This window comes from Zeus faber, assembly GCF_960531495.2.
Source record: "Zeus faber genome assembly, chromosome: 2".
NCBI lineage: Eukaryota > Metazoa > Chordata > Actinopteri > Zeiformes > Zeidae > Zeus > Zeus faber.
The window spans coordinates 16,919,567-16,944,566 of NC_137189.1; the positions used below are offsets into that span (position 1 = coordinate 16,919,567).

At 45.3% G+C, this 25,000-nt stretch overlaps 1 protein-coding gene across 2 annotated transcripts in view; it reads right to left on the reverse strand.

Moving 5' to 3' along the window:
- The window catches only part of fndc1 (fibronectin type III domain containing 1), a 35,204-nt gene extending 10,359 nt beyond the window's left edge, over positions 1 to 24,845 (reverse strand). The window contains exons 1-15 of one of the 2 annotated variants that reach the window (XM_080024462.1): positions 24,732 to 24,845; positions 17,839 to 18,051; positions 16,344 to 16,412; positions 13,870 to 14,127; positions 13,610 to 13,708; positions 13,278 to 13,401; positions 12,795 to 12,982; positions 11,989 to 12,096; positions 11,652 to 11,840; positions 9,179 to 11,566; positions 8,921 to 9,003; positions 8,615 to 8,726; positions 8,061 to 8,414; positions 5,821 to 6,003; positions 2,606 to 2,842 (exon numbers count right to left, since the gene is read on the reverse strand). In XM_080024462.1, the coding sequence (XP_079880588.1) occupies positions 2,606 to 2,842; positions 5,821 to 6,003; positions 8,061 to 8,414; positions 8,615 to 8,726; positions 8,921 to 9,003; positions 9,179 to 11,566; positions 11,652 to 11,840; positions 11,989 to 12,096; positions 12,795 to 12,982; positions 13,278 to 13,401; positions 13,610 to 13,708; positions 13,870 to 14,127; positions 16,344 to 16,412; positions 17,839 to 18,051; positions 24,732 to 24,804 (4,678 nt within the window). In that variant the 5' untranslated portion in view covers positions 24,805 to 24,845. Of the gene's footprint in view, positions 1 to 2,605; positions 2,843 to 5,820; positions 6,004 to 8,060; positions 8,415 to 8,614; positions 8,727 to 8,920; positions 9,034 to 9,178; positions 11,567 to 11,651; positions 11,841 to 11,988; positions 12,097 to 12,794; positions 12,983 to 13,277; positions 13,402 to 13,609; positions 13,709 to 13,869; positions 14,128 to 16,343; positions 16,413 to 17,838; positions 18,052 to 24,731 lie in introns of both variants that reach the window. The other variant, XM_080024461.1, reaches the window with a different exon arrangement.
- Positions 24,846 to 25,000: the final 155 nt, after the last annotated feature.

Below are 25,000 nucleotides of genomic sequence, written 5' to 3' on the forward strand. Positions count from 1 at the left end.
CTCGGTCATTTAGATGATTTGTACGGGAATATAGTTATACCGAGCACAACTCGAGGGTCTGCCAAAGTGCCATGCTAGCCTAACCAAATAAGAAATAAATAACGTAAGCATTTAGCGTTGAATGAACCTAAAATATTCATAAATCCTGCCAGGGGCCGGATTATACGAACCACTGCATACTAATCAACCATACTAATCAATTTCCCTTTATTCATTTAGTACCGCCTTTGTTTAACGTTTGTGAGGTAAAAGTTCTGTACTACTTTTAGTATATCATGAAAAAGAACATGTTTCTTGTTTATGAGCCTTGAGCTGATTGGAAAAGCAGAGTAAAGCTAGAGAATCCCGTACAAAGACGAGTCGTATTCCCTTGAGTTACCGAGGAATGAGGGTAAGCGGCACTCCCATGTACTTTTAACTGTAAGGAAACAGAAAGGAGTCCTCAGCTCCATCTTTCACCTCCCGTTTTCCTCCTGCTTGTCACGCAGACGGATTGCTCAGCATCCTGGGAGCATCCGGAGGTCATGGAACCCTTACATCATGGCATCATTTCAGGGGATCGCCAATGGAAAGAAAATCAAAGCCTATCCCAAACTATCAGTTCTTCATATTGGATAGTTGAGGGCTTCTTGTTTTTGGTGAGGGCTTCTTGTTTTTGGTGGAACCACGCCAATCCAGCTGGCTTTAGGAAGGAAATGGGGGAAATACTCAGCACAGACGCTGCTTGGCTTTCCTCCCTCAGTTTTTCATTCTTTCTACAGCGTACAATGAGGTCTGGATATTAGCACCATCATTCTATAATCCCTTTGATATTGGTTTCCCTTTTCTAGACATTTGCAATGGGTCCCTCTTACTATTTACAGTAGCTCCCTATAGAGCTGTAGCTGGCTACCTTCTTACCGTTTGCACCGTCTGCAATTGAAGAGGCTCTTCTGCCACCACCGCTTAATGTATTGGGCAGTTCACATTCAACAAAGACCAATAGGGCTCAAGTGAGAGATAACTACACCACATCTGGAAAACGATATTAGTGCTGAGAGATGACAAGCGAAGAGGATAGACAGAAAAGATCCATCTGGGTTCTAGATCAAAACTGTGAGTAGTGCTACCAAACCAGCAAACCATGCTGTGGTCTGGTCTCAATGAACATACTGCATAGCGTGATATGTAGGCTAAAAGTCAACACAGCACCAATTTAGATAGGATGAAAATGACGTTGGCTTTGGTCTACAGGTCCAGCAATCTGAAGAGAAGTTGTTTGCGTGGAATTTATGGTAATTGGTCCCATTTCTTATGTGTAGTGTGTCTTGTTGTGTGCTTAACAGGCCTTATTTCAAGGGTTAGGGTGAGGGTAAATTACTCTTATTTTCAACCCTCTATACTTCTGCTGCAAAACCAGCAAGGTAACTTAAAGTGCCTGTTAATTTCATTCAGTGATTTATTTCTCAACACATTACATATGTTAGAAAGTAATTGCTGAAACATGCGAAAAGACAGTGAATGATGTAGTACTAAATTGTGGAGTTGACAGACTTTTTTTTCCATTTGTCATTCATGTCTTTCATGTCATTGTTGTGGTCCGGATTTTTTTTGGCCGGGGCTAAATCCTGACCCGATGACATGGAGAGATCATGTTTGGCATGGCCCCTCCCCCAACAGTATATAAACACCAGGTTGGAAACGGAGCATCAGTGGTGAAATAAGCTAAACTACCAGCCAAGAGTTTGGGATCAAATGTTGTTTTGGAAATAAACATCTGGTGTAAAAGGCATCTTCAGGGAGACTGTGAGCTCATGCAAAGTCTTTGCACCGATCCCAGCGACAGCGAGACGGACAGCAGAGATTCTCCGCTCCATCAGTACTTAAAAACATATTTCTCTACTGAGTTTCTGTCACAGTGGATAATTTCTGCAAGTGGCAAATCCAACATTGCTAGATCAGAATAAAGGAAAAATGATTTCTCTGAAACCCATTTCTTTCCCAGCCCTGAAAGATGGAAAATGGTGTGTAGCGAGTCGACAAAACATTAAGGCATGAGTGTAATAGTTACACCAGTTAGACACACACCAGATAGAGATAGTGTGTGAGAAAGAGGAAAGAAAGCTCTGGGGAGAGCAGATGGAAAACGTTGGAGAAAATGGGCCTGCGATGGACCAAGACTATCTATCTGGTTTATCTATCAGACTGCAGACTGTCCCACGGCACCACCGGGAGCTTGTGCTGGACTGGCCAATGACAACAATCGGTGGTGGCTCTTCAGCCACCACCGATTGTTGTCATTGGCCACCACGTCACAAAACATTGTTACCTTCAGGCTACTTCACTGCCCCGTCTCAATCCCTCCAACTCCTGTCATAGGTGGCTTTCTTTTACATTTAACGACAAGAAGCTGAGGGAAATGAGCTATCCCATTCCAAGTCTTCAGTGCATTCTGTTGTTTTATTAACATTAAACCATTGGAGTGAGTTCCTAAAGTCACACCTCCCCCGAGCATGCATGGGTATCTCTGGTCGTTCCAGACACGTATTACGGAAAAGGATAGGAAAGGACACGTTTAGTCACATTCTAAGGAATACAAAATTAGGTTGCTTGAGGCATGGATTACCGGACACCATGTCGTCCTGTAGCGGAATTGCCCAGTCAAGGATGACAAAGGAATGGCAGCCCTCCATGGCCACGACAGTGATGTTGTGGGGCTTGTTCTTGGGAGGTTGGTTCTGATTGGCCGACTGCCTGTCCTTCTCCATCAGCTCCTGCAGGACGTCCACCTGGAGGTATTCCAGAGCCTCCGTCAGGGAGCACGGCGCCCCCGGGTCCTTCTGAATGTAGTTTACGTAGGGAGCTAATGGCAGGAAACAAATGAGAAAGTCGGTTATATTGCTGACGTGTATGATTCATTCTTTTAAGATAATATTTTTATCACAATTTTTTATAGATTCACTATTCATAGCTGGACCAACCGGCAAACATTAAGTTGGATTAAGAACAATTCTGCTTGACAGCGCTGATTTTTCCAATTTCTCAATTACGAGGCTAAGAAACGCACATTTTCCAGCATCAAGTTCTCTTCTGGGAGTAGTTCCATTGCTCTTCTGAATGTTGTGTGATGGGCTCATGTAAGTTGTCTTATTCGATCTGTCTCCTTCCCCCCCCTTTCTTCCCCCTTTCTGTCTTCTTTACTTGTCCTTTGTTTTGCTGGCGTGTCCTTGTGCACTGCCAGCTGGACCCACAGCTGTGAATTCTTCCAAGATATTCCGCAAATTCCCCAGTCTGGGATGGGATTTTGAGGGAATGGCTGAAACCTGAAGAAGCCCCCCCCCCCTCCCACAGATAACCGGCCCAAACAGGCCCCAACACTTGTCACATCAACGCGTTTCTCCCAATGTGTGTGTTTGGACCACAACAGGTCCCTACTGTGCAGTGTGGGTTTGCGCAGAAATTCAAATTTGCCTTAACATGTTTGTCTGTGCGTCCATCTTCCATGCTGTGGAGATTTATGTGCGGTGTCGATTCAAGCACTGGGTGCTGAATATCTGCACGTCAGTATAGCATCCACACCTCCATATGGGTGATTCGCTGAATTTGAATCAAGGTAGAATTTCTTGGACTTGGAGGAGGCAGACAAGGGACAATTTTTTTCCATGAACGTCTATTTTTCTTTCTGAATCATCTCGTACACCCCCATGAAGAATGACATTGTCCCTTCCCATAAAGACATACAGTAAACAAGAAGAACAAAAAACATGTTTTTCTTCCTAATGTCTGTGCTAATTGTTGTGCTAAGAAATACTATTCAGTTGTCAACCCCAAAAACAATATTAAAATTATCTTTTAAACTGTCTCTCTAGCCCCTCACTGTATAAGGATAAGTGGCAAACCTTACATCCTGTACTGTAGGCTATAATCAAAAAAAAAAGCCTTAATGCTGAGAGAAATTCCTCGCCAATGCACTTTGGCCCGGCTCTGACAGGAGCTGAAAAGTTCTTCGCTCCAAACTGAGGAAGGGCAGATGAAAAGAGAGAAGCCTCCGCCAGACAGTTAATTCAGAGCATGTCGCTAGACTGACAGACTGCTAAGCTTGATATAAAATATTAACACAACCTTATAAATAGGAAAGAGGATGTCTCTGGGTCGGGCCAACGTGGAATCTTCAGCTGACACTGGCACTTTTTACTTTATAAAAAAAAAAAAAAAGTTTTTTTTACTGCTTTTTGAACTTTTTATTCTTGTTCGTGTCATCTCAGGACGTTGGGGATGAAATTGTTTTCAGATACAGAAGGTCCAACCTCTGGGTTCAGATCACAAGATAGTCGCAGTTTTACTGAAGTAAATGGTCGTCGGGGTAAGCTTTGTCATTGTTGCACCGTTGCTACGGGCACGAATGAGCATCTGGCACCAATCCTGTTAAAGGCAATCATAAATATCTCCCATTTAAAGCACTCCAACAAAATGGCATGGAAAAGTCAACATCTTTAAGTCAACAGCAAATGCACATGTTGCATTTGCTGTTGCCACTGGACCCATTTCTTAATGTTTTATTTGCGACGTTGTTTCCGGTGTGCTTACATGGGGGCAATAAAATGCAAAATAAACTCAGACTCATTCAGCAATCACAGCTTTTCAGTTCAGTTTTTGAAAAACTGGACAATAGTAGGTGTTTTATTTCATTGCTGTCTGGGGTAAATGTTGGACCTGTCTGTGCAACCAGATGAGGTGATAAGAGTAGCAGAGGCCAAGGCAAGCAGTGGAAGAGACAACGGGAGGTTTGGCCTCTGCTGAGAGTCTCTTAACCGTGTCCTCGGTGAACCTGGCTGCTATAAAACCATGTTGGGGGCGGAGCCATTCAACCCCAGTTTTAGCATTGCAAGATTAACAATTTCTCAGATTTAGACATTTTGCATATTTTGTGATATACATGAATCAAATGCCTTTAAAGATATGTTTTTCTTTGGAGTTGTGAGGAATATACTGTCTGATACTGTGAGGACACTGGCTGTAACCTTAGTCTGCAAGAAGTCAACAGCCCAAAGCACTTACGCTTTGCTGTTTCCGTAGCACTGTGTGATTACAAATTACCCTAAAGGACAACCTGACTTGGTTGAACTGAAGTTCAACTGTGTGGTCATGGACCTAACCTTAGTACTAGCCTCTAATTACATCTGCTTAAAGTATCACAACATCCCTACCAAGACAGATGGGGTACAACAAAATGTCACTGAATGCTCAAACCACAGAGAAATCATGGTTTGGTTTGGGGTGTGATGCAATAATTGTATGTTATGTGCTATTCCACTTGCTATGTGCAAGTTTCTTCTATGTACTATTGTTTATATCACCCTTACACAACCATTTCAACCAAACAAATTAATGTAGTGTATTTTTAATGTATTTTATAATATCATTATAAAAAAATATACAATTCTACAGTGGAAAGAAAACATCAAACGTCAACAACTCAACATGTTATAGTTATCACACTAGTATTCCATTTTGACAAAAAAATCTCATGCTCTGACCTCGCTGGGTTATCTCTTGGCCGAGTCTCGTTCAAGTAAATTGAGGGTAACCACATTTTGAAAACCCCATTAACGATTAAGTGTCTTGCTCAAGGACACTTCAGCACACTGGCAGGAGGAGCCGGGGATCAAACCGGTAACCTTTGGATTACTAGATGACCCGCTCTACCTCCTCCTAACCGCCACCTCTTATAGCATACAATACAGAAAAAACACAGAAACACACATAGACATGAAAAACAAACAACATACATTTGCATGATTTGTATAATGAGAGAATTTTGTATATGTTTCAATGGGGTACCTGTAAAACGTTTCTTCCCTGTGAGATCAAACTCGGACAAGGGGCTGTTGTTGTGCTTGGAGTCTGGCTCTGGAGTGTGGGCCACTGTGGTTGTGGTGGTAGAGGTGGTGGTGGCGACAGAGGTGGTGGTGGTGGTCGTGGTGGTGGTGGATGGGGGCAGCGTGGTCTGGGCAAAAAAATCATCTAGAGAAAAAACAAAGGGCTCAGTGAGCTAATAACAGAAATGAATTGGACGGCATTCATTTCACGGTCCACTAACACTGCGGCATATTTCACCAAACCCTTTGTAACTGTCACCGCAATATCTGTGTCGTATGACTGTCAACAAGTTTTAATTGATTGCGGGCAACTGTGTGATCTCATTGGAAATAACCAGTTTTCCTTTGACACCCAAAGCCAGCCTTCTCTTATGTAATGTTTTGCTACCCATATTTTCCATGAAAGGGGGGAGGCGGGCCTTGAGGAAGTTAAGCCGTTTCGCAACAGACAGCTGGGAGGCCCCGTGTCTTTAGCCTGGCGACTGTGGTGGGATTCAGTAAGTGAAATTCAATTAGTTCCTTCCACTTCCATTGCTGCTTCTCTGTTGCAAAGTGCCAGTGGATGTAAACATTACACAATGGTCCACAAATCACACACATAGACAACACTAACTACATGCAGGCAGCTGTGAGCCATGGCAGCAAAATACTAAGAAACACGATAATCTTCCATGACGTTTCTCACAATACAAGAAAGGAAAAACAAAACAAGTAAACTGCGAAACCAATCCTGTGCAGATGCAACGGATTCATTAAGGCCAATTTCACACCTATGGGAAAAACGACAGAATCCATAAGGCTAACCTGCACCACAAACAGTATTTCAGTGTTCATCTGCAGCCGGTGTTCCTTTATTACAAAACAACTCAAGGACGAGCGCAAGACATCCCAGTGCAGCGTGAGCCAGGGCATTCTCTCTGTGTTTGGTAATGCAATTCACAAGCAGTGTGGGTCCAGTTTGGGAGGATAAAGAGATTAAAAACAGTCTGGGATGGAAGGAGCCCAGCGCCCCATTGCTGAACCCACCCCAAGCCAGACAGGCTTGCAAGAACACAGGGAAGGCAAAAAGAAAGACGAGGAGCGCTCAAACCGGATGAAACAACAGATAAACATTCGATGAGCAATCGGACAAACAAAAAAGCTGTGCACGCCTTCCTGGGCCGAGCAGCGGCAAGGGGATCCGTAGCCATTACGCAATATTCAATTGCTCAAGAGCTAGAGCATCAGGCGTCAGGGCCACCATGACCCTTTCGTTCAATACCATTCCTGACGATTCCGCTGCCGCTGAGAAGCAGGACGCGCTGCAGCATCAGTCTCAAATCATCAAACCAATGCAGGGCACACACGCACGCACGCACGCACGCACGCACGCACACACACACACACACACACACACACACACACACACACACACACTCTCTCTCTCACACAAAAATAAAACTGCTGTATGTTTCCTAAAGTGGCCTGTGAACCAAAACCAAAACCTACCCTTAAAACGGTAAGTCAAATTGAGACTCTGGGTGTGATTTTCCCCCTTTAGACTTTACAAGGACACATTTTTCCAGTGAGTTTGAAAGTTTGTCTGGGTGGGTTATAGCTTAAACCTTCCCCCTGTTGGACGTATAACAAGTTTTTAGAATTAAAGGGTTGTAGTATATACATGTAAGTTATGGCCAAGATGCAAACTTTGTTAAATATTTTTTTGTAATATTAATAAGTTATTTGGACAGAAATAGCTGTCAAACAGAAACACTTCAATGTTTAAATTCCGATGTTTTTCCAAACTATAATGGACTTTCTGCGCGAGTGTGTGTGTGTGTGTGTCCTCGTCAGATTGTGTGCTAGCACTGGCGGAGCACAGCCGACAGCCTTTGGAGTGTGTTTAAACTGGTATTATTTCAGACCATAACTGGGCCCCCAGATGTGGAGTCTTAAATGTGGCTGGTGTGGTCTCAAAAGGACACATACTTTTGCACACAGCAGATCACACGGTGTTACAGGGTTCTGTGGGCACAGAGAGGAAATACTTATGGCTGCAGTTGAGATGGATGTAACAAACAAGTCAAGGAAGGGATGAAATGGGGTGCAGGAGGCATTCTTGTAGACACACAGATTATAATCCCTGTTTGGAATAGTGAAAATCCAGCCAGAAAGCATTAAGCAGAGAAGTGGTACCACATGTACTCCTGCTTTAAGACTCACCTTCGGGATAACAGTCTAGGATTCCCTCGGGGTCTAGCACTGGGTACCCATATTCGTCGGTCTTGGTAAAGGTCCCGGGTGGGCAGGTGGGATAGGGCTGGGTGGTTTCTTCAATGTGCTGTTCTGTGGTGGGGGGCAGTGTGGTGGGCTCCTCTGTGGTGGTGGTGGGAGCCATTGTTGTGGTGGTGGTCGTGGTAGCGGTGGTTGTCCTGTGGTGCGGCCGGTTCAAGCCAAGTACAGGCTTCCCACCCACGGTGAGGACCTTGTCTTTGGGGTTTATGACTGGCCGGCTGTCCCGGCCATGGCCAAACAGGGCCAGGCCCTCCTCATTGACCAGTGGACTCCCCTGGTGGTCTAGTGGTGCAGGGGGATGAAAGAAAAAGATTGGAGAAAAGCGTATTTAAGGTCTCCTCAACGACTGAGCAATTCATTAATAAATGGTACTTAAAGGGTACATTTTGCGTGATTTTGAGGCCAAAACCTGATTATGTAATAAAGCAATGTCTGTAAGGCAATTTACTATATATATAAAAAAATGTATATTAGTATATTACCAAAGATGGTTCGTCCATCATCTCCAAGCACCACTTTGTTGGGGCGACCCTGAGAGTCCTGGAGTACTTGTCCTTCCTCGTTCATCAGAACCCCTTGAACCAAGTCCACAATCTAAGAGATATGAAACACTCATAATATTAAACAGGAAGCAAGTTTTGTAATAAATTGTTGTATGGTATATCTTATAACACAGCTTAAAAGGTCATTTGAATATTCATGTACATTTTAATATCTGTTGCCTGGGATTACAACAGGCTCTTTGGTCATTAGGAATGATAATTGTTGTTCTGTTAAGATTTACATACCCATTTAGTTCCATCTGGCCCTGTGATGAAATGCTGGCGAGGTTTGCTCTCGTCAACGGAGGAGGAGGGCTCTTTGTCATTTGCTGTTGTAAGGTTGGGACGGCCATTTTTATCTATAACAATCAGATTATTTTGAAAAACAAAATAGAAAGCAAATTTGCTCAATGCTTTACTGAGTAGTGTTGTTCTATCTAAATGAATACAATTTAAAGACACATCTCCGCTGCATCCCCAGAGACGCCAAAATATGTACTTTACCATTTCCATATCCAGGTTTTACCGCTCCCCCATTCGTGGGTTTCCCTCTGAAGTTTGGGTAGCGTGTTCTTGTTCCCTGGCTGTTTGAGGATGATGCTGACCGGGAGTTCTCCCCATATAATCCCCCTGTCCTACTGACACCGGTGCCACTACTGACCCCACGGTCTGAGGTCAACACTGGTTTGGGCAAGTTTGAGGAGGCAGATGAAGCTGAGGAGGAGGAGGCTGAGGAATCAGTGTTGGACAAACTGAGTCGGGTGTTTTGTGCCGGCTGCACTCTGAATGGCAACCTGCCGCGAACCCTCCCGTTGGCACCCACAACAGGACGGCGCAGCGAGGGAGAGGCTGCAGAGCCGGTCCTTCCTCCAGTTGGAGAGTCTAAGGATTTATGCTGGTCCACTGAAGTTAAAGTAGGTGTTTTTGGGGCTGCTGTGGGATCTGGAACTTTTTCAGTCCTCTCATCTGTTTCTCTACTCCCCTCATAGAGATATTCCTCTTCGTGGTCATTGTAATTGTTTTTAGAGCTTCCTCTGTGGACTGGCAAACCCTGTCCACCCGAGGAATGATGGGGATTGGAGTGTGAAGATGATGAGGTAGATGATTGTCTAGATTCACTGAAATCGTTTTTCCTAATTGTCAAAGAGGGTTTGAGTGAACTTGCTCCCTCACCACTTTTTAACGGCTTACGAGTGGACGCCGTATTAGGATCTTCGCTGGTTTCCTGTATTGTGGACACGCCCGCGGCCCCATTGGCCCCAGAGACCCTGGTGGGAGTGCCCCGCGAAATGGGCCGACCTGCGCCGATAGAGGACGAGGACCTGTTCCAGGGGATCCGGCTCTCCTGTCTGGTCGACGGCAGCCTGGCTCCTGATCCAAACTTGCCTGGGTAGCGACTAGCGAGAGAGGGAAATCTTTCAGCAAATGATGGGTGTAGTCTGACAGGGGGATGAGAAGGTTTTTCATCACTGCTCTCCTCCCTTTCCTCGCCATCCTTCTTCTCCTCTGTGGTTTGGGTGTTTGTATTCGGTGTGGCAAGGTGGCTGCTGGAAGTCTGCTCATCAGCTTTGCTAGCTTCACTTTCTGTGTTTTTGTGTTTGCCATCATCTGCATCCTCCCTATATATTGTGTCTTGTTTCGTTTGGGTGTGTGAACTTTGTGGATTGTGTGTGTTGCGTGAAGTAGCAGGATTGTGGGATCCTCTGTCTGATGTTGATTGAGGGATGCCTGAGTTGTGCATTTCTGAGGAGGCTGGACTGTTTGTATGTGAGCTTGTGGGGTTTTGTGATCTGGAGGACTGTGATGCCGCTGAAGTGTCTGTCTTTGATATTGACTCGCTCTGGGTTCCAGTTCTTGCATCAGACCTGGACACTGCTGAACTGAAAGTGCTCAATTTCTCACGGTTCTGAGATCCAGTTGGCATAGCTGATTGTGATGTTGAACTCTGTGTGTTTGAGGTTCCTTGGTTTTGAGTCCTGCTTGGCAAATTTGAAGTGGACCCGTGTTTGACACCAAGTGCAGTTCGCGTTAAATTCCACCTGGACAGAAATCCGTGATTTCGTCGACCAAAGCCATATCTTGAGCCAATCACAGACCCACTGATTCGCCCGCCTGTGGCAGAACCTCTACCCACAAGCGGTGCTACTGTACTTGACTGTGAAGAAGTCTGCTTTGGGGCAGGAGTGGAGGGTTTACTTTGAACATAGGTATCTTTGCTCTCTGGCATCAAAGAGGCTGTATAGTCCTTTTTGCCAACTGCTGACTCCTGAGATTCAGATGTGTGAGGTAGGGAGGAAGAGGATTGTGTAGAGGAGGATGCTGGTGATGAAGAAGAAGACGAAGCCTTGGATCCTGGTTTCTGATGGACCCTGATCTTAATGGGCCTCCTCGGGGGTGGTTTCGGAGGATTAGGGACAGGTTTAGTAGGAGCAATAGTGGGAGTCTCCGTTTTAGGGCTTGGGGTCTCAGGAGTAGGGGTTTGATGCTCCTCACCATGGCCCTTTGTATCCACAGATTCAGGGTAAAATACATTGTTGTCTGGTTCTTTCTTCTCCTCTACAATCTCCTCGATAACCGCTTCCTCCTCTGGCGGTGGCGTGGTGGGTGTTTTCCCTTCTTCCTCCTTTCGCGATCTTCCTCTGCCAGACCCTCCGTTCCTCACCGAGCCCCTCACAGCAGAAAAAATGCTGTGATAGGAACGAGTCTGGGAGAGTGGCCGTGTTCGCCTGTTTGTAGATGGAGCCTGGGTAGTAGGAGGGGCTGTGGTTGGTTCTTCCGTCACCTCTGCTGACTGACGGTCGATATCATCAAGGTAGCTGTCCTGCTTAGTGGGTGTGTGGCTTGGTGTATGGCTGGCATGGCTTTTTGAGGACGACGAGGCGCCACCGCTGGCTGGAGAGAGAGAGAATGTATTACCTTTATGGTTATAGCTTAACCCAGCACAGCTGTACTCACACACGCAGTCAAACTTACTTACTTCCTGGCATGACCACGCTGAAAGCCTTGCTCTGTGGCCCCTGTCCCCTCCTGTTTGTGGCTCTGATTTTAAAGATGTACCGGTCCCCAGGTGTAAGGCCCTCTATGGTGGCTTTGGTTGTGCTACCACGGTGTGTCACACTTTTCATTCCAAACGGCTTCATTGCAGGAGCATAAGACAGGATGTACTCTATAACAGGGCGTTTCAAAAAACACTATTCAATTATCAAATGAGATCTTCCAGGCATTTTTAATAGCTGTTGTAGTTAGACAAGCTGATCATTTGAACTATTTCCAGTTATATTTAAAGTGTTTTTTAAGAGTTATCCTGGTCTGACCTCTTATCCTTCCATTGGGTTCCTCAGGCGGCTCCCAGGTTGCAATGACAGCCGTCCCCTTCCCTCTCAGTGGCTTAACCTCAAAGTCTTCTGGTGGACCCGATGGTGCTAAAGAGCAAAATAACATAGCAAACGATTGGACAGGCTGTAATTAAGAGTAGCACCGGGAGAACAGAAGCACTGGGAGAAAAAAAGCAAACAAAAACAAAAGGGAATTGCTACTTGAGCACATTAAATTGAGTGAGAAAATTCCCTTTCCACCACCTGTTAAGTCTGTGAGGAAAAACGGCCCCCATACATTTCCAGGAACCTCGAACTGCAGCTCAGCTCTGAGCCAGGCAGTAAACGCTGACATCCCAGTGAACCCCGTTTCAGGAGCCATTGTGACATTGTAGGAAGGCTACAATGACGACAAGAACGGCCGGCAAAGCCAGTATCAAATATCCTGAATGGGAGCATTAGACGCTGAATGCGTTCAAGTGTGGCATGAGGTAATACGCAGAGCACTGCAGAGTGATGGGGCGGCGATGTGGGTTTGATAATTCAGTTATGCTTGAATAAAATGAGGGATCAGTGTACGTTACATACATGCATAGCTGTCCAAATAAACCTTGTAAGTCATAACAAAAATCTAGACGCAATCACTGAACATTGCCGATATTAGTCATGAAAACCAAAACTTTTAGGTAATTCTGTCTGACAGATACCTCGAGCAAGCAACTATTGAGGGCGCAGTCACCTCAAGTCATCATTATTTTAAGTGTAAAACTCATCTTTTGACCATACCAGGAAGCTGCAACGCCTACCTGATTCCGGGGTCCTTTGGAAGACGGAAACGCTCCACTTGCCGTGGTTCTCCCCCTGGGTGATTCTGACGGAAAACTCATACATGCCGTCGGCGGACAATGTGTCAATCAGCATTCTCCTCTGCGTGCTCTCCTTGTATTCCCAGCGAGCCGACTCGCCCTTCTCCCTGTACTTTACTGTGTAGTACCTGCAATGAAGTCGGAGAAGAACAGAGATCAGAGATGCTTTATTCCAGTCAATATAATGTGTGTGTGTGTGTGTGTGTGTGTGTGTGTGTGTGTGTGTGTGTGTGTGTGTGTGTGTGTGGAGGCTCAGACAGTGAAACACATCATGGCAGACGACCCACATCTGCATCGACAGACAGCTCCACTTCTATTGATGTCAGAGACATATCTTTGCACTCCCACTCCCATCCAACTTTATTCACAGACATACTGTACCCCCCCCACACACACACATACTGTACTATGCACCAGTTGTACCTGACTCCTCCAGTGACTGGAGTGACCTTCTCCATCTCCACAGCGGGGTCTACCCAGGAGATCAGCACCGACTGAGCAGACATGACCCTCACGGTGATGTCCTTGGCCTCATACTCCTCTGGCTCTGGATAACACACACACAAGCACGGGGGGGGTTGGTCTCGTGTACTATTTCATAAAAGGTTAGCCAGTAACTGAGGTATAAGCAGAGGTATTTACAGGTAATTACATTACGCAGAACATGAGCTCCTCTCCCCCTGGCAAGCTTGTTCAGTGGAGACCGATAGCTGTAGTGAGTATTTAGTGTCTATACCAGATGGATGTGTGAGTACCTGGTGGTGTTATTTTGGTCATGACAGTCCGGCTGACGGGTGCACTCCGGCCCTGTGCTCTCTGTGCCTGCAGTGACACCACATGAACCGACTCAGACGCTATGAACAGAAAGGGATACCAGGCACGGCCGGGGTTTACACTATGGACACCAAGAATACAATACAGGCACAATGCATACATTTAGACTAAATTAATGGAATTGATATGCTTTGCTCTCAATGATTTACTTCTAGTGGAATTACGGTGTGTGCTATTTTACCTAGTTTGTGTGCATTGCGGTTGCGTTGGTCCGATTGGGGCTTGGTGCTGTGCTGGCGCCTCCTCTCCAATAAGGGGGTTCTGCGTACCAGAGCCCGCCGCTCGAGTTGCCGGGGCCCTGAGGAGGACTGAGGGGGTCTTCTGTGTACCCTGGCGTGAGGAGACCCTCCGGATATCTGAGGTGTTCTGTCCACTGCCGCCGCAGGGGCCTGTACGGGTGGTTCAGGCTTGGCCGGAGTCACTGAGGACACTGCAGAACCTTTTTTTTAAGCACATGAGGATTGAGATGGGTTTAATTAGATGACAAAAGAATTAAGCTTGTCTTTATCACCCATGAAGCCCATTTGTCATCCTCAAACTGAAATGGAAAGTGTCTACAAGGTGGCTGTTATCCAGCTCTAAAAGTCACGCCCGTCTGCATACATAATTGCACACCACGTTCGCTATAACGCCGATTATAAACACAGCTTGTTGTCAAAAACAAAGACAGGCCACCGTGGGACTGTGCCGCATAGCATTGTTGTCTGCCTCCACTCCTGGCGATTCTTGCATTATAAACGCATCCCAGCATGACACCCACATGGACACAGACTCTAGACCGCCAGACAAGCTCCGTCATCCATTTTTGCAGCACTGGCGGCCGCGCCGGGCGATAGCACTGACAGCATAATGAAAAACACCTCTGCCCCTCCTGCTTCTCCTCCTCCCCTCCCTCTTGTCCTCCCTCGTCCCCTTCTTTCCTAATCACTCTCAGATGAAGAGGAAAAGGGATCCTTTCCCATCATGCCGTCTGTCTGTGCGCACAGCTGAGGGAGCGCTGACAAATCAAGCTAAAAGGCAGCGGATTTGGCAAAACTCTGAGGGCAATAGGGTCGGCAGTTAGAGGATACCGTTATGTGGGTGTTTCCCCCCCGTATCGCTGAATGAGTGAGGTGAGCCACCCTGCCTAGAGGTTGTATGGACCATGGTTTATGCACCTGTTGAGGAATAATAGTATAGAATAATAGTTTCGGGTTTCAGCTGAGAGTTCTAGGGACACATGAGCTAAACTCCGATCCGGAGGCGCTGGTACTCCTGCCAGGAAATACCTGTGGTGGAAACAGCTGCTGTGATGAATTTGGTACATGTTGCTCAGTCTTAATCTGAGGATTTGAGCAAGCGAGGTGATAGAGAAGAATGCTGAAGAAGAAGTAGAATCCTTTATTTGTCCTACAGATACACACACGGAGTGGTGACAACACACAGGGAGCGCTGGCTGAAGAAATGTGGTTTCTGCATTTTCACATCCTCGCTCTCCTTCTTCCAGGGGCAGCCAGGAGCAGTGGGCAGCCATTTTTCATCAGCACCCGGGGACCAATTCCAGAGATCCATGATCCATGACCTCTTTGCTGTGAGGCAGCAGTGCAAGCACCGTGCCACTAACTGACCGTGGCACTAACTGGCTAATGACGTGCAGGGGCCACCAACTGACCGTACCACTAATTGACATGACAAGCAGAGGGAAAGTTTCTGAGATGACAGGGATGGTTTGTGTCAAGGGGATCCCTTGCCTCTCTTCCCAAGTCCCTTTTGCACTCTCTCCTGCCAGTACAGCAGAGTGAATCCCTTTCCCACTGCACGCAGGGAACACTGAGTGATGGGTTACAGATTAGCTATTTGCTCTGTTGGCAATTTGATGATGCGCCAGTTTCTCTTTCCAACTCTTCCCTTTCCTGCATTTTTTCCATTCACCTCCCTCCCGTTCTTCTCCTCTACTATGTCCAGTCGGCGTCTTCCGCATGCCTATCGGTCTGTCCCGGCAGTCTCTCTGTCCTTCCGTTCACGGACATAAGGTGACTACACGTCCCAAAGAGAGCTGTGTTTGTGCAATCTCCAAGCTCACAATTTTGTTTTCCATGCTGGTAAAGTCAGAGGGTGTGGTTGAGCTTTGTCAGACTCTTTTTAAATTATACAATTACGCAACTACGGTCTATTGTTTGTTCCTAACTGCAACCACTGATTGGGAGAGCATGGTTCTAGTTCATTCTGAAATAAATCATGATAACAGCAAGTAAATTGGTGATTTGAGTTAGTGATTACTGGCCGACGTGTTCTAAATTCTATTGGGCAAACTTTTATGGTTCACCATTAAGACATTTTTTAAAAATTGGATACGGTTAGAGGAAGGGGTGGGAAAGGATATTTAGATTTATTTTCTCTCAATTAATATAAAAAGAGTAACGAAAGAAACTGCCCACATTCCATTTGATTTCACTGCCTCACCAGACCATAATATCGCCATCTATTATCACATTAATGGAGTGGGCTCTTGCTACATCTGCAACGACAGCAGATAATCTCAAAAGGCTGTTTCTGTTTCTTTCTGTCGGGAACATTCAACTTCTTTTATTTTCCCAGGGGGCTTCGGGGCAGACTACTTTGATCTCTTGTGTGTGAAGATATGTCTGCCACATTGGCCTGTGAGACGGGCTTTACCAGCTGAGGAGATGTTGACAGGAGCTCCTCCCAACACGGCAAAGCCATCCAGGTTCACCCACTCGGGATCTGAGGAAGACAGGGGATTTCCGGGTTGGGTTAGACTGACAAAGTCAACAAACGTAGGGTCATCATGCACCGTGAGCAGTCAGGATGGTGGGTAGTCATGATGTGTGTAGGGTTACATCTGAAAAAATAAGAGAGTCAGCCAAAAGTTTTGAGTTGGGACATCAGCGTTTGTTTGTTTGCTCGTTCGTTTGTTTTTTTGCGCTCTCTCTCTCTCTCTCTCTCTCTCTCTCTCTCTCTCTCTCTCTCTCTCTCTGCCTCTCTCTGCCGCTCTCTCACCCATCTCCCCCATGAGTCATGAATCTCTCTTTGAGGCTCGAACGGCGACTGGCCAGTCACATTAATGATGCGGGGGGAAAGGGACGTGGTGTTATTTATTTGTGTTATTTGTGAGCAGCGCTGCCAAACACGCCACTGCGTGGATCGACAAAAGAGGAATCGATCCGTGTTTGGATGGAATGCTTGGAAGCGGAACACCGTGGCGAAGCCGGAGTCAGAGAGACTGCAGCGCTGCCTGGAACACACTGGTCGGCACGCATGGAGGCTGTAACGAAAACGTTGGAAGAGAACGGGTAAAGACGGTACTTGAGGCACACACATAGAGCTGTACTTAGAGCCACGTGCTTTAAAATGTACATCAATGCACACTCAACGGATGACCACAACAGAGGGTGTTGGGTTAGAGCAGCAGGGTTGTGTTTGGTCATTGGTTACACGACCCCTCAACGTCAAGAGACGAAAAAATAACTAATGACAAAAGCAGGCCTGACCTCTTCCATATGGCAAACTGTTTAGAAAAACGCGGAAAGACCCAGGCTTGGGTTTTATAAGATCAGATTAGGAACCTAAAAATAAGAGACTGAAATGACGGCCGAGTGACTGCCCCGTCGTACTGATCTCAAAACCAACATGTTTGGCCTCACAGCTGCAGCCTCCACAGCTCTCCGGTGTTTCTGGTGAAGAAGAGGGCAGCATCCAATAATGAAGTCATACCATGATAAAAATAAGTCCATCGAATACACACACACACACACACACACACACAGACACACAGACACACACACACACATACACACACACACACACACAAACACACACACACTAATACATACACACCACCTCACCTCCTGGCGTCCGCACTCCTCATCCCCTCCATGGTCTTGGCACTCCTCTTGAGAAAGTGCAGATCTCTGTGCTCTAAAAACACTCTTTCATTTAAGCCAGTCCTTCTTTTTTACGAACTCAACTCCCCCGCTCCATTTTCTTTCCTTCTTACTGAGTTTTCTACTCTTTCTACCTCGCTACCAGCCCACCTCTGGCTGTGTAGCACAAGTCTTGATCGTAAACTAATGTGAATCTTTGCACTTTGAAGACCCCACCACCGACACCCTTCTCCACCTCTATCTCTTTCTCTCTCTCTCCATCTTACCTACATCCTCCAGGGGGGGTGCGTGGCCGTGCTTGTCCTTGCCTGCTTTGCCAAAACGGTGAGGCCTCAGGGGCTTGGTGGAGCCGAAGCTGTAGCGCTCCACGGGCCTCCCATCCAGCTGGACGGGCAGTTCCCAAGTTCCCCTCTGGGCCACAGCTGACGCCGTTGTAGCCGCCTGCTGCCTCACGCCGTGTGGCCTCGTCGACTTCTCTGCTGCAACATTAAACAAGTCTGTGTGTTGTTCTCCACGCAAATTTAACAACTGAATAATGAACGTTTAGCGGATCGGCACAATGGGATGCTCTGTGGTCTGACTTGGCTGGATCTACCCGGAACGAAACGAGCGAGATGGTTCTATTCCCTGGATAATAACGGACATTTTGTACTTTTGATTTGTGAATGTGAAGCATCTACCTGGGCGGCACACCAATGTTAAACTTATCTAATGCATTTCAGTCCAAAGTACTTTCTGAATTTGATTTTCAACGCAATTGTACAAAAATATGTAGAACCATAATAAGCTTCCCGTTATTTTTGGCGTTAAGTCGTATGGTGTTATATCAAGGGAAACCTGTCCTATGTGGACAGAAAAACTGAAATATCTGGTCAAGTTTGTAATGATAGTCAGTGATATGATGATAAATAGGAGGTTAGGAGGTTAAATATGCATATATCAAAATTTTGAAGTGACTTTTATAGCACCGGCCACTTGTGGCCAAAACAGTATTCATTGGTTAAACATCGAAACATAATACAAGGGTTAACTATCACAACAGGCATATTAGATACCTTGGTAATGATATCTCCACCCATCTGTCAGATTTGTTTACCCTTATTATAGAACCCAGAATCGCGATTGTGGCGCTGCCCCTTGGGGCCGCCTGCGCGAGCACCGCGTGTCGATTACGCACATTTGAGTATTTTTCGAGCTTATAGAGCTTCTGCGTATTCACCGGGTGTCATGACATTTCACTGCATATATGTATGACCGTATGTGTATGTATGTGACAAATAATCTCTTGAACTTGAACTTGAACTTGAACTTGGTGGTGATCGTAGCGGTGACGGTAACGGTGGTGGTGATAGTAGATACACAGTATATACAGTATATACACACTGGTGTTCACTGGTATATTACGCACATTATAGAACTTTTATTATTAAAATGTGCATATGAACACTAAAAATATTGATATTTATGATATTTAGGTATTTATGCGATCATTTCTCTGAATAGATGTTGATAATTATAAACAAATGCATTCACAAATGTTGAATGCATTTAAAATAGTAATGCAAATATGAATGACATTTGAATTCCAATTAGGAGTACATTTTGCCAAGTTACTATGCATTGTTTATTAACATTGAAAAATAAACATCCAGGTGTGTGACTATCCAAGTGACCTATGATGATTCAAGGAGTTTTTAAAGGGAAACTAATAGTAAAAAAGTTGCTTCTTAAAGGTATTCCTAACCCAACCGAGGTGTGATGAAGTAGTAATGTGGAATATGTCTCTTGTCACTACACAGTTATTTGCAGAGATTGCTTTGGCTGGCCACAAACAGTGACACAATGAGTTGTGCCTTGATTTATGAAATGAGTTTAATGTTGATTTTATCGTGGAAATTCCCTTTGAGTAAAGTGTGGTTTACATAGTTTGCATGCTCGTCCTTTACGGGGGTCAGATATAATCACTGACATCGTGCATCTGTCCGTCCCACTCATAAACAGTTGGTTTCTTGTGACGGCCTTGGTCTCCAAAGGTTTACAGCACTAGTTTTTGGTTTTCGCGAGGCTGCAAAAATCCTTCTATCCCTCTGAATTCTTGTCGTCTGCAGGTGTGAGTCCAGCTGGATCTGCGTGTTTGGCTTCCGCAGAAAAAAAGGAGAAGAAAAGGAGAAAAAAGAAGACGCTCGCCAGTCAAGTTCGTCATGCGGGAGTTTACAGTCGCAGCTCGTTGGCGGCCTCCAGCACCCGCTGAACTTCGATCCTAAGAACGTGCTGAAATTCCTTTTCATCGCCGTGTCTGCTCGAGGAAGATACCACCCCTCTGGCAGATATCAAGGCTCCAATTCCGGCTGAGACCATTTGTACATGCATCCCGATAAAGGTCTGGTCCAACAAAACACAAACAGAACACTATCTCTCTCCATTTTTTCCTCATTAGAAAGAGTCGTAGGGTGAGGTTGGTTTTGGTCAGCCGGGTGGGGGGGGTGACAGCAGTGGTTTCTGACTGACATTGAGAGTCTGACAAGAGCAGTTGATCCAAAATTTGAGCACCAGGGGGTTACAACAAAAACAAGTCATTGCATTTTAGGAAAAGATATTTAACTGGATTGTTTCATTGGAATTTCAGATAATCCTTCGATACTGAATCAGCTGAAATTCAATTGCATGTGTGGACGCACACATGCAATACACTTGGATTTACTCAAATACTATTTTAAGGTATTTGTCCTTGATTTGGATGATTCTCATATAATATATTTTGTCTCCTAAAATGAGAATCATCTTAAAATATTATTTTAAGAACAAATATACAATATCTTTTATAATCTTGAACACCTGATATATACTGATATACTCTATTTGTATTTTTATTTTTTTTTTTTTTACTGAAAGGGTTTTTAATACACGTTAACTGAGCTTGTCCATACCCAAAAACTGGACCATGAACATATTTTAGCGTAACCAATTGAGGTAAATGCATTAAGGGTGGAATGTGTCTTTGTGTCTTAATACAAGGTCATGATGAACAAGTACTTTTTAGACATTTAATACACCAACTTGAGTAGAATGTTGAATAAAGGACTTTTGAGTATTGTTTTCTCAGGGCATTCAGACAATTACTTGTGAATATAGAATATGAGTAGTTTTCCTACTGTGACACACACACACACACACACACACACACACACAGACACACACACACACACACACACGCGCACACACACACACACACACATAAAAGAGTAAACATGAGGAAGAGAGCGGAAAGAATTGGCGATGTAAAGAATAAGAGTAGGGGCTGAGGGTTCACTATATTATTGGCTTTATTTAAGTGTGTGTGCATTTCTGTGTACTTTTTATTTGTGTGTTGTCTGCATGCATGAGTGCATACATAAAGGAAAGGTATCAATAAAGTAAAAGTTCACGGAGTACATACCATAGAAAAACATGTCCTTGTAAAACTATAGACAATTGTTCTGGTCATGCACCTGTACTTTTCCCTACTTTTACAAGAGCCCCCTTTCACCTTAGCCACAAATGCAAAGCCTTTGCCCTGCTGGTCACCTGTATTGGGTTGACATTAGCCCCTAATAACTGTCATCTGTCCAAACTCACATCAATTACCACTTTCACTACCAGCATGGAGGGAAAAAAGCTTGGCTGCCCTTCAGCCCAGGACAACACCCTGAGCTGCATCCATCTGGGCAGGGCAGGGGAATGTCATACAATTGCGTTTTTTCCCCAATGGCATAGCCACCATTCCTGGTTTTGTCGAAATCCTCTTTCACCCTGCACATCTCCGTAAAGCCAACAATCCAGACCTACTTCTGTCAGTCACTGGGGCGCGTGAATCATCGAGACAGTCGCCTCCGCCTAATATTACACTGCTTAAGTGGTGCACTTGTGCTTAGCCATGCGAAAAAGCAGTGTTTTTACAGCAACAAGCTGGGGCGAGTAGCATTGAAACTACGGTCTATAACCTGTTATTTTTAGACATTGATGACCTCCAATTTAATTCACTAAGCTTTTGAATATCTAGGGCAAATTCAACCCCTTGATCAGATGCGGATTAAAAGCAATGATATCACAGTTGAGGTTGCAGTAGGAGGGGGATGCTGTGACTCACTTTATCTTACTTCCTTCAACCACATTAAACCAGGTGGTCTGAGGATTGAGGCCGGCGATCAGGTTAACGCCTATGAAAGTAGTCAGGCGTCAGAGCTGGATGTCTATGCGTTTGGGTATCGCAGTGTTTTTCAACCACCTAGCGTGCCGTGAGAGCTCGCCAGGTGTGCCATGAAAATGCTTCAAATTCCACTTAGCAAAATAAATAGCGGAAACTAGCTCTTGTGTTGCAAGATTGAAATTGCAAGGCTCCACTAATTCATCAGTTCCAGCCAGAATAGCAGCTTTGCGTGAATCAGAACAAGCTCAAGTTTCACACTGAAAGTGAGAACTATTGGAAGTGATTAAAGTCTGAAGAGTCGTTTGGCTCTGAGTTTTGGATGGAATTCTCTCCAGGATCATTTAATTCTGTCAAAATTATTTATTTTGGTGAATGCAAAGTGTAAATCAGCAACATGCAATATCAATTATGCCAAATGCCTCGACTTTTTTTGCTTTACTTTGGAATTTAGTCCAAGGCAATTTAGTCCAAAATTGTTTTCAGCTTGGGAGTCGAGGATTCGCTCGCTCGCCCACTCCTTTACCAGAGTGAGTAACGATTCACGAGCCATTTAAAAGGTTTGTTTGCTATAAAGGAATCGGTCGCAAGCTTTAACTCGCATCAATAACTATTAGTAGGCCATAAAAATAAGCACCGTTCTACCAGTTTTGTGATGTTTTGAGCGGTTAACAGGATAGTGGTGTGTCGTGGGACTATTCCATTGTAAAAAGTGTGCAGTGGCAGAAAAAAGGTAGGTAAACTCTGCTTTATAGGATTCATCTGTTTCTCCGCTCTGACACTTGGCATCCCGGTGTGACAGGTGCTCTGGCCACCCGGGTGCTGCCTGTTTCAACAAATGCAACAGCGCAGAGAGATGACATCATGACGCGTCAGCGATGGCAGATTTGATGGACGACCGAGTGGCAGGTGACGGGGGAGCCGGGTTGAGCTGCGTCATGTGATCAAACAATCCCAACATACCCAGTGTATGGAAACTATTAACTGCATGCTGCTCCCTCTCTTTATCTTACTTTCTCTCTGTCTTTCCCTCGGCAGTTCCCCCTCCTCCTCATACACAAAAAGTTCAAGCTGTGAGCGGTTCCCAGCTCTCCTCACGCAGATCTGTCACAGGGTTGCTCCTGCAGAATTCCACAGCGTTAAGTGGAGCGGAGAAATTAAATTCCGCTGGCCTGTAAGGACATGATTTCCCCTCTCTCCCCTTCACACTTCTCTCTCTCTCTCTCTCTCTCTTTCTCTCCGCTCTCGCCTTCCAGCGGTTGACGGACTGCGGTCCACTGGAAGAATTTGACATTTTTTTGTCATCCAAGGAAGGCGTATCTCTCTCTCTCTCTCTCTCTCTTCTGTTTCCACCGCGGGCATAAAGCTTTTGAGTCATTTACAGAAGACGAGCTTCAGACTGCATAGCTCAGCGGCTAGTGCCGCAGTGCTCTGGGGCCAGGCACTCGACTCCAGGGGGCTCCGGGAGCTCGGCCACTGCCACTCAGCAGTGAAAGACTGTGGCTCTTCATGGAGAGGCTACCTGGTGTGAATGTGTGTGAACGGTTAAAAAAAAAAATGCAAGGTTGTTGCTAAATGATGAAAATGAAAGGAATCCCATCTCATTATTCACAATTACTGATTAATACATCATTAATTACAAGGTTGAAGGGGAGGTGGAGGTGGAGGGGAAAACGAGGAGCATGAGAGAGGACAAATATTCAGGAAGAAGGAGAGGGTCAAGATGAGCAAAGATCAATTTACAGAAGGGAAGAAAATGAAGAGAAGAAAAATATAGAGGTGGGGAATATTGTAATGTGGCCATTCCTCAGACCCAAGTGTTCCTCTCCAAAATTCCCAGAACTTTTTCCATTTAAAAGTTTTCCTATTTTTTTTTCTTTTGCTTTTGAGGAGCGTAGGGTTCTCTCTTTGAAGGTTGATTCCACCAATCAGACCTGCACAGTTGCTTGCCTGGTCTCTGTCTCCCCGAAAAGTATGATGACCACAGGCATCCTTCTCACTGGGGTTACCTGTTGGTCCTTTAAAGCCCCTTTCACTGGGTTTATAGTGAAGCTGTATGGACAGGTGCATGGGTGTGTCCTGTATGCTTTGACTCTCTTTGTGCAACCCTTTCTTTTCCAAAGAGACGATAGATCCAGCAATAAACCAACTGAGACCCTTTGAAGCTCCCTTCTATCCACTTTTTGGACTGCACCGACACTTAGATGTCTGAGGGGAGGTTTTCCTCACCCTCTCAGACCTACAGGCATTGGCCATAAAAATCCTAATTTTAGTTGAATCGTGCCACACCAATGTGTATTTGTCATGTTATTCTAATTGTTTGACAGAGCTCCTTCCTCCTGGATGAGGTAAGGGCTTATTCCATGACTGCTGCTCAGAGAGCCACATCATATTTTCCTTTGCTAAAGTGACATGGACATGGAGAGGATATGTCAAGGTCCATTTTTCATAATTGCGGCTCTTAAATTGTCCCTTTACACATCTGCGAAGCATTCATCATATCCGCTGACATTCTCACCAGCTACTATTTATTAAGCTGTTTTTTATTGCACCAATGATGGTGGCTTAGAAAGTTTTCACACACGCGCGCGCGCGCACACGCGCACACTCACTCACACACACACACACACACACACACACACACACACACACACACACACACACACACACACACACACACACAGAAGAGAGAGAAATACACAACGACAGGATTGGACTGCTGGATTTGGTTTCAGGTAGTTTAGCAACGTTGACAAATACATTTGAAGATCAAGAAAATGTACATCATGATGAATAATACAAAAATATTCCACCTTGATCTCAAAAAAACAAACCTAACTCTTCACACTTGATTAAATGGCCCCTCATCAGAAATAGAATAAAACACATTCACGAAAGTAGAATTTAAAAAAATTAAAAAAATTTAAAATTAAAGTAATGCACCTGCTCAGAAATGAATCAGATATTGAGAATTACCTGTTAATCCTCGTCCCACTGTGCAAAAGGTGACAAATAGCGCAAAGAGCGTCGAAGTCGCAGGGAAAGCCATAGCGCGTGTAGTGCGCTGCTCCTGTGGAAGGACGCAGCAGAGCAGACTGATTGATCGGGGTGGGAGAGGTCTGGAGCAGCAGTGGGCGGCGGGACAGGGGCCCTTTCCTCCCATGTGTCTCCCTCTTTTGGTTAAGAGCGGCATTAAATTTGTGCATAACAGCAGGTGAAAAGAGAGAAGGATGGCCCCTGGCCGC